This window comes from Myotis davidii, unplaced genomic scaffold, assembly GCF_000327345.1.
Source record: "Myotis davidii unplaced genomic scaffold, ASM32734v1 scaffold150, whole genome shotgun sequence".
NCBI classification, from domain to species: domain Eukaryota; kingdom Metazoa; phylum Chordata; class Mammalia; order Chiroptera; family Vespertilionidae; genus Myotis; species Myotis davidii.
This window is the reverse complement of record NW_006283437.1, coordinates 2,639,663-2,648,973: the sequence shown is the minus strand read 5'-3', so window position 1 is coordinate 2,648,973 and position 9,311 is coordinate 2,639,663. Positions and strand designations below refer to the sequence as shown.

The following is a 9,311-nucleotide window of genomic DNA, read 5'->3' as shown; positions in this document are numbered from 1 at the left end:
CGTGTGCGTGTGTGCATGTGCGTGCGTGTGCGTGTGCGTGTGCACGTGCGTGTGTGTGCGTGCGTGTGCATGTGCACGTGCGTGTGTGTGCCTGTCTGTCTGTCTGTCTCTTGAAGGCTCAGCTCCTCGGCCCTGTCTCCTCTGAGCAGGACCAGCGATGGGCACAGGGGGAGGGCACGGGCAGGATGCAGTGGGAGGCCGGGCTTCTGCAGGGCTGGTCTGATGGCTGAGGGATGGTGCCGGGGTGAGGAGGTTGGAAGCGGGTGGGCGGCCGTGCCCGGCATTGTCCAGCCGCCCTCCAGCTCCTCCCCTGGCTCCGGCCTGGGGCCTGGAAGGGAGTTGTCTCTGATGCTGTGGTGGCCGCAGGGCAAAGGATCGGGTTCCTCAGGAAAGAGAGAGAGGATCACCTAGAGTGAGTGTCCGGAGTGCTTGTTGGTGGGGGCAGGGGAGGATTCCACTTTGAGGTTATGTAAAAGCAATGAAATGAGGTTTTAAAACAAAGAATGGGGTTGTACCATGAGACAGTTGAGAATCAGAATTCTCTCTTGTTCATCATCTTTCTGGGTGGTTCCCCAAGAGCCTGGCCCTCAGCAGCCGTGAAAGTTCTGGATGGTGTTTGTAGTCATCCCCGCCACGGCAGGGAGGGCACCACAGGCGGTGGGTTTCCCGTCCCCAGGCCTTGGCACATCGATGGGAACCTGTCGCTAAGCACCTAGCGCTACGTTTATGTAAAGGCGACCTACCTTCTCTATGGTTTTGAGGTGCCCTGAGCCGGGAGGGTCATGTTGTCTCTGACTTTCATTCCGGGCAGTGAAATGGGCGCAGTTAGAACTTAGGGAACACTTGTGGGTCAGCTGCCCAGCCACAGCCATGGCGCCTCTCGGGCAGGTTTGCACACTGTGTGTGCTCGCTGTAGGACACGTTCCTAGAACGGAGAACTCTGAGTGAAAATAAAGAACTGCGTTTTCTATTGTCTGACGTTACCAGGTCACCTCTGAGAGCAGGCTCACAGCCAGGGGCAGCATGTGGGGCACCCCGTTTCCCCGCACCCTGGCCAGCACTCGCTGTTAGCTATCGTGAAAACGTTTGCCTGCCTGAACCCCGGGAGGGCTGTGCCCATGAGCTCATAGGGTCCTTCGGGGACTAGGTTCCTGAGAGGATGGTGGATGGGGCTGTTTCTCCCTCACGGATGCCTCCCCGGGTGGGGGACCCCGGACCCCAGGGCTGGAGGGGCTGGACCGCCCTGCCCCGCAGCCCCTGGCTGACTCGCCCTTTGCCTTCCGCAGGAAGCTTGGAAGCATGCCGTGGAGAAGGCCAAGCACATGCCCGACCCCTGGGCCGAGTTCCACCTGGAGGACATCGCCGCCGAGTCTGCGACGCGCCACAGGTCAGCACTTGTCGGGGCGGCTGTGTGACCCCAAGGCCTCCTGGGTCCTGCTCTGCTCCCATTGAGACCCGATCCCCTTGGAGATCAGGGAGAAGGGAATATACAGACATCAGCCAGTGTGATCCCTGCTTGGAAGGCAAAGGGAGGGAAGAGTATTTTCAGGGGGTTTCAGGAAGAATGAAAAACAAAACAAAAAGCCACAAGTACCACCACTGATATAATGAGGATACAGAGGACAGCGGAGACGGGGCCCTTCCTGAGTCTCTCTGTGCCGGGCCTGTTCCAGGCGCTGTGTCTATTTAGTCATCAGGAAAGCCTGGGCAGGGGGCGTGTCAGGCACTGGGGACCCCTTCTGAGAACCCGACGAGGGCCATCTCAGAAAGTTGCACACATATGTTAATTTTGCTCATAATTTTAGGAGACTCATGGACCTGCCCTGGAGCCTGCCCCTGTCCCGTGACCTCTGTAGACCCCTCCAGCCCTGAATGAGCCAAGCCTCTCAGTTCCCTTATTGCCCCAGGGAGAGAGGGTTGTCAAGGTCAACCCAGTGCCTTCAAATTAGTCAGAACTCTGTTTCAAATGTGGGTAACAGAATCTCAGTTCACAGCAGCTTAAGGATAAAAGGGAACGTTTGGTTCATATACCAGCAGGGACAGAATTAGATTTACAGTTGTATGTGAAACACAGTTATTCCTGTGTTATTATTAATTATTAACTATTGTATTGTTTTCCATACAAACGACCGTAAGCCTACTTTTGCCCCACCCTGTGTGTGGGCTTCAGGCACGGCTGGTTCCAGATGCTCCAAGGAGGCTTTCGGCTTTGACCTCAGATAGACTCTTATATCATCAGCACAGAGGGGCTGGGAGCCCCACTATTCATCTCACCCTGCAGAAAAGGACCTTTTCTTGCTCAAATTTTTAAAAACAAAAGTTCCATATTTGAATCTCAGTGACCTGGCTGGGTTACGTGCCCATCTCTGAACCAGTCATTGTACCAGGGAGCGTTGCTCTGATGGGCCAGGCCTGGCTCATGCCACAAGCCAGAGGGTGCTGGGTCAGCCTCACCCACCCGCATGTTCTGAAAACGGAGGACAGGGTTCCCCAGAGGAAATGGGAGCGCTGTTGCCAGAAGGGGAAGCGGATGCAGAAGCAGTGGAGCCCTCTCCACCTTTCGGCAGCACGTTCCTGCTCTCACCTGCACAGAGCTAGAGCCTGGCCTGCACCCCCTTCCACCGCCAGAGGCCCACCTCCCAGCCTCTGGGTGTGTGCCAGCAGCCCAGGGCAGCTCGGTGGGGCTGCAGGGAGGCTGTGAGCTCTGCTCCTCCCGCCTGCCAGGGCAGCGTGGTGGCTTGCTGGTGAGACCTGGCCTCAGGCCGAGGCCCCCAGGCCGCACAGGGAGACCCCGGGGAAAGCAAGACCCATAACCTGGGCTGGCTCTGTGTGTGCCAGAGCCTTGCAGGGACCTGAGACCAGGAACCAAGCCAAACTGTTGAGTTCCTAACCAAAGGCTCTGCCTTAGCTGCCCTGGCTCGGAAGAGGTCAAGCATTGATGCCGGGACCTCCAGAGGTTTCTGAATTGGAGGCTGCCTCCTGGGTTCCCAGTTTTGAAAGAGCTGATGCAAGCCGGCCCTTTGGGGCAGACGTCCTGTTCACGGGGTTGGACCCAGGCTGCTTACGAGCAAGATTCTGGTTGAATCCTAGTTCTCAGGCAGAGTGCTTCACCTCTCGGAGCCTTGATTTCCCCAGCAAGAGAGTGGGTGCAGTACCTACCAGTCTCACAGGCTGCTGCGGAGGCCGGCTGAAGGCAGTGGTTTAAGCAGCCAGCACACTGGACACGGTGCTGTGAGCAGCGCTGACCTTATGGTGCCCGTGGTCCGGAAGGACAGAGAGGATGCTGCTCTCCGCCGCTCCCCCCTCCCCCCACCCGGCCCTTCCGGTGCCTCTCAGATCGCAGTCTCCTCTGAAGGTGAGGGAAGACTGTTTCCCTTACCTTCGTCTCTACGTAGAAAGAATAATGATCATTGCTGTTATTTATTGAGCATAACACCCACCGTGAGCTAGGGGTGAGCCTTCCTCCCAGGCCTTGTGCTTCCTCCTGGAGGTGTCAGCTCTGGGAGGCTGTTCTCACTGGGGCTGGCGGCCGTCTAGTGCCTGTGCCCCGGGCGGGGGCCTCTGTGGAGCTGAGAACACCTGGGCCCTGGGCGATGAGTCAGGATAGGGAGTGACTGAGTGAGGCCCTTTCTACCCCGCAAACCTGTTGGAGGCTCAGCCAGGCCTGGGGCAGACGGGCTTGGTGGAGAGCGGGCTCCTGGGCAGGGAGAGGCTGGCTGTGCACCCAGCGCCCCTTTCCTGCTGGACTTGGAGGCATCCAGTGCCCCGGACTGGGCTGCCCACAGTGCCGGCAAGGTCGAGGGCACTGCTGCCTCCTGTCCTGGGACACACCGTTGGTTATGTAGCTCGGTAATGAGGACATTTACTTACTCCGTCATTTATCCAATGTGCGTTTATAAGCATTCACCACACCTGGCCCCTCGTGAGCAGGGCAGACATGGGCCTGCCTGGGTGGCGTCACAGCGGGGAGCCGCCCAAGCACCACAGGACGTGCTGAGGGGACGCGGTGCCCAGGGCGCCTGCGTTTGAGGAAAGGGAAGGAGGCCACTGGGGCCTGGGAGGGCGGAGAGTCCCAAAGACCCAGCGAGGAGGTCGGTGGGCCACAGAGTGGAGAGTGGGCTCGATCCCGAGGCAGCAGGGAGCCCAGAGAGGCCTCTCACCCGTCGCCAGTGACAGGACCCAGGGGCGCTGTCTCCGCAGGTACAACGCTGTCACCGGGGAGTGGCTGCAGGACGAGGTTCTGATCAAGATGGCCTCTCAGGTGAGCAGGTGCTCGGGCCCGGGGGGCGGGGCTGGGCGGGTTTCTCTCACGCCAATGTCAGTTCATGTTCCCTCCCCTCCACACCCACTCTTTTTTTTTTTAACTTTGGGGGATTCTTTAAAGTATTGTATATTTAATTTTTATTGATTTCAGAGATGAAGGGAGAGGGAGAGAGAGTTAGGAACATTAATGATGAGAGAGAGTCATTGATTGGCTGCCTCCTGCACAACCCCTACGGGGGAATCGAGCCCACAACCTGTGCATGGCCCTGACTGGGAATCGAACCCTGGACCCTTCAGTCCATAGGCTGACGCTCTATCCACTGAGCCAAACAGGCCAGGGCTTGTATATTTAATCTTTTATAACAGCTTTATGAGATAAGTCACACACCATGCAACACACCCATGTACAGTGTACAGTCCAGGGCTTTTGGCATAGTCACAGAGTGGCACAGCTGCCACCATGACTGGTACCCAGCGGAGCCAATGCAGTCAGTACCCAGTTCCCTCTGTGCCCTGCCCTGGGCAACCACTAAGCTACCTTCTGTCTCCATAGATTTCCCTATTTTGGACATTTCATATATTCATCGTATATCAAAATATCCTTCTTGGCATTCTTGTTGAAAATCAGTTGACTGTAAATAGTCATAAAATTGCGGGTTGCCACCTATTACTGAGTGAAACGAATCCGGTGGCTGGCCACAGCCTTTTGAAGAAAGAAATAGATTGCAAAAGACTGCGCCTCCTGCTCTGAGTGGGGAGGGGAACTGTGGGGAGCTGCCTTAGTGCATGCACAGCAGAAGAGCGTGCAGCTTGAGGGGTTTCACAGTGAGCACATGTCCCCAGCGCCTGGGAGCTCTCAGCCCGGCGCTCCCCTTGCCCCTGAGGGTCAGCCCTGGCCTGACCCTGTTGCCCTAGGTCAGGTGAGCCCCTTTTCTGTAGGGGTGCCTTCAGCATGGCTTCTTGAGCTCAACATTTTGTCTGTGAGCTTTGTACCTGGTTTTGCTGGAACTGAAAGTTTCATTCTCGCTGCTGTGCAGTATTTCTCCACGTGAACCCATGTGACTTACTGTACTGTTGATGGACATGTGGGCTCTGCTGCAGACAGGGCTGGACACACATCCCTCCGCATGCACTGTCTTCCCACTCCATCACCCCAAAACACCTTCCCCCCAGGGCTCTGCTCGGCTGGGTCAGGGACCGGGGTCTCCCGTCAGCAGCCTCCAGGCCGGCAGTTCTTCCAGCCTTCGGTGCTGCCGTGCAGGAAGCGGGGGTGGGAGGGGCAGATCGAGGGATCAAGATGAGGTCCATTTGGTGGGTGCCACCCCCGGGGAGAGCCCCTCACTCAGGGTTGCTCCTGGTGGGCACGGGGACTGACGACCCTCCCTGTGTGTCTTTCAGCCCTTCGGCCGTGGAGCGATGAGGGAGTGCTTCCGGACGTAAGTGACAGCTGGCTCTCGAGGCCCCGCCCAGGCTCCTCAGGCACCAGAGGGCAAGGGCTTTGTGCCATTTCCACGTAGGGATGGAGTCAGTGGTCTGTGCTTCTTTAGCCCAAGCGCCACTCCATCAGCTCTCCCTTGGACCATAGATTGGGCCTGGTTGTGGGGTGATGAGCTCAACAGTATCCTATGCATCTCAGCTCTGGTCCTTGGAGGCCAAGCGATTGGGCTAGGAGACCTTTACCAAAGTCCCTTAAGTCCCCTGCCCAGCTCTTTGAAGGGTGCAGGGCAGTAGGGAAGCCCCTCCCACCTCCCGCGTCTTGTTACTGGCTCAGCCAGGTCTCCTCATCCGGAGGACTCAGGGCCTGGTCCCTGATGAGCCCAGGCCCAGGCCAGCCCCCTGCTGCCTCTCCCCAGGAAGAAGCTGTCCAACTTCCTGCACACCCAGCAGTGGAAGGGGGCCTCCAACTACGTGGCAAAGCGTTACATTGAGCCGGTGGACAGGAACGTGTACTTTGAGGACGTGCGTCTGCAGATGGAGGCCAAGCTCTGGGGAGAGGAGTACAATCGGCACAAGCCCCCCAAGCAGGTGTGTGGCCCCCTCCCTGCCACCTGCCCCCACCAGGTGTACAGGGACAGTGTCCAGAGACCAGGCGATGGTGGTGCCAGCCACAGGTCCCTTCTTCACGGCCTTCACCATAGTAGCTAACAGCTACCATTTATCGAGCACAGAGGGCCAGGTGCTGTATGTGCACAGTTGGTTACTCCTAAAAGCAGCGCTTGGAGCCAGGTTGGAATGTTTTCATCCCATTTACAGATGGGATCTGATAGCCAGGATTTTTGTTTGCAAATGACAGAAGCCCAGAAAGGATTTAATACAAAAAGGAAATGTATTGCCTCATGGGACTGAGAAGTCGCACTGACCACAGGCATGGCTGGGTCCAGGAGCAAGCTGAGGCTGTTGGGAATCTGCCTCGATCTCAAGTTGGCATCCCTCCCGGGCAGCCCCTCGACTTGTAGCGGCATGCCGGCCACCAGCAGCTGCAGCCTCCTTCCTGTTCTCCCAGCAATCCTGGCAAAACAGCGCCTGTTTTCCCAGAAGTTCTAGTGAAAGTCTCAGAACCGGGTTGCACTGGCTCTGACTAAATCGGGTACCTGTCTCTGAACCAATCGCGATGGCCAGGGGAAGGAAATATGCAGATTGGGCAGGCCTGAGCTATTTGCCCACCATTAGAACCAGGAATGTGGGTCCTTCTGGGACTGAGATTGTGACTCCCAAGAGAAAGCAGAAGGTGGAGAGGGGAATGGGTATCTATTCCTGGGGAAACAAGGTCCCAAAGGGGTTGAGTGACCTGCCTAAACAGGCAGAGATGGAGCCAGGGCGCAGAAGCCCAGGCTTCCCAAGCCCCTGCCAGGTGGCGTCTCCACATGAGCCCCAGGCGTTGAGAGAGGAGGCCAAGCGGAAGCTCCTGTCGCCTGTGGGCCTTCGAGGAAAGGGCGCCTGCCTCTGCCTGGCTGCCGTGCACAGTGCCGGGCTCCCGCTGTGTGAGCGCCTGCTCGGTCCCAGACACCCTCCTGGGCGCCTCCGGAGCTCCACACTCCAAGCAGCCAGCAGGACTTCCTGATGCCTGAGCTCGGTCACATGGCTACACCTAGCTGCAAGGCCAGCCCAGCAGTGTCTTCTTGCTAATAGTCAGGGTTGGGGGTTGTCGTAGTCCACTTGGCCTGTTACAACAAAAGGCCACAGACTGGGTAACTTATAAACAACAGAAATGCAGTCCTCACAGTTTTAGAGGTTGAGAAGTCTAAGATCAAAATTTGACATGGTCGCCTCTGGTGAGGGCCTCCTGGCTCATAGCCAGCACTCTGGCTGGGACCTCACATGGTGGACGGAGGGAGCCCATCCCACTCATCAGGGCTCCACGCTCCTGGCCTAATGACCTCCCAATGAGCCCACCTCCTAATACCATCACCTTAACAGCGGTTCTCAACCTGTGGATCGTGACCCCTTTGGCGATCGAGAACAACCCTTTCACAGGGGTCGCCTAAGACCATCCTGCATATCAGATATTTACATTATGATTCATAACAGTAGCAACATTACAGTTATGAAGTAGCAACGAAAATAATTTTATGGTTGGGTCACTACATGAGGAACTGTATTTAAAGGGCCAGAAGGTTGAGAACCACTGCTTAGAAGGTAAGACCACACCAGTGGTTCCCAATCTTCTTTTGGCCACGCCCCACCTAGGCACCTCTAAAATCCTGATGCTTTCCCCCCGTGACATAGAATTCTTATTCTTCAAAAAGTGAGCTCCTATTCACGTGGAGGAAGCCTAAAAGGCTTCCAAAGAACATGGCACCCATGAAAGAGAAACATGAAAAAACGAAAGGACAGTTGAAGTACTGAGGAAGAGATCACTAGAAATTGTTAAAAAAAATTAATAATATGAAGTGATAAAAAAATTGCAAATAAAGTTTCGAAACTATAATAGAGAACTGAAATGCATAAATGTATCAAAATATATGTTTATATACTGTTTACGAGGCCCCTAGAACCATAAAAAGTGCAAAATTTCACTCTTAATAACTCATTCTCAAATTGCCCCCCTTAAAATTCAGATTGCCCCCTATGGGGCATGTACCCCATGTTGGGAACCACTGGACTAAAACATGAATTTGGGGAGGGGATCACATTCGGGCCATGGCATGGGTTTCCATTCCCAGAGGAAAGGGGCAGTGGGTTCTGGGGACAGGCAGCATTTGTGCCTGGAGAGCTGCGGGCGGTGGAGCTGCCCGGGGCCCTGACCTCCTGCCCCGCCCCCGCAGGTGGACATCATGCAGATGTGTGTGGTGGAGCTGAAGGACAGGCCGGGCTCACCCCTCTTCCACCTGGAGCACTACATCGAGGGCAAGTACACCAAGTACAACTCCAACTCAGGCTTCGTCCGTGATGATGCGCGCCTGACGCCGCAGGTGAGGCCCTGGGGAGGGGTCCCTCTGGGGAGGGTCTCCCCCCTGCGGCCCTCAAGCTGGTGGGGCTTCCCAAGGGCACCCTTGACTCCTTCCGGCTCTGTCAGCCCCCTGAGGCCCCTGCCCAGTTGGACAGGACTCCTTTCTCTGCTGTCCTCTAAGCAGCGCCTCTGTGCAGAGAAGGCCCCCCATGGGTGGAGCTGCCACGTCCGGTTTCGCTCCGAGTGGTGGCTGGCAGTGCCCGCAGCCTGGTCTCCTGTCACCTTTTCCTTCCTGTCCCCCACAGGCCTTCAGCCACTTCACCTTTGAGCGTTCCGGGCACCAGCTGATCGTGGTGGACATCCAGGGTGTGGGCGACCTCTACACCGACCCACAGATCCACACCGAGAAGGGCACTGACTTTGGAGATGGCAACCTAGGTAGGTGGGCAAAGGCAGCCTGTTTCCACGGAGACCACACACCCTCCCTCAGCTCTCCCAGCTCTTGCACACTCAGGAAAATGGGCGTATGGGCCTGTCAGGGTTGTGGCGATGGAAGCCTGGGACGTTTGACACACACACACACACACACACACACACCCGCTTTAGCATGGTTATGCCCCCTCCCACCCCCAACCCCCCGGCTTTAGCATGGTTATGC

General features: G+C 56.7%; 1 protein-coding gene across 1 annotated transcript in view; it reads left to right on the top strand.

Moving 5' to 3' along the window:
- EEF2K (eukaryotic elongation factor 2 kinase) overlaps positions 1–9,311 on the top strand; it is a 49,483-nt gene that overhangs the window by 21,796 nt on the left and 18,376 nt on the right. The window contains exons 3-8 of the mRNA XM_006753644.2: positions 1,287–1,387; positions 4,201–4,261; positions 5,662–5,699; positions 6,117–6,288; positions 8,529–8,675; positions 8,959–9,091. Of these exons, the coding sequence (XP_006753707.1) occupies positions 1,287–1,387; positions 4,201–4,261; positions 5,662–5,699; positions 6,117–6,288; positions 8,529–8,675; positions 8,959–9,091 (652 nt within the window). The remainder of the gene's footprint in view (positions 1–1,286; positions 1,388–4,200; positions 4,262–5,661; positions 5,700–6,116; positions 6,289–8,528; positions 8,676–8,958; positions 9,092–9,311) is intronic.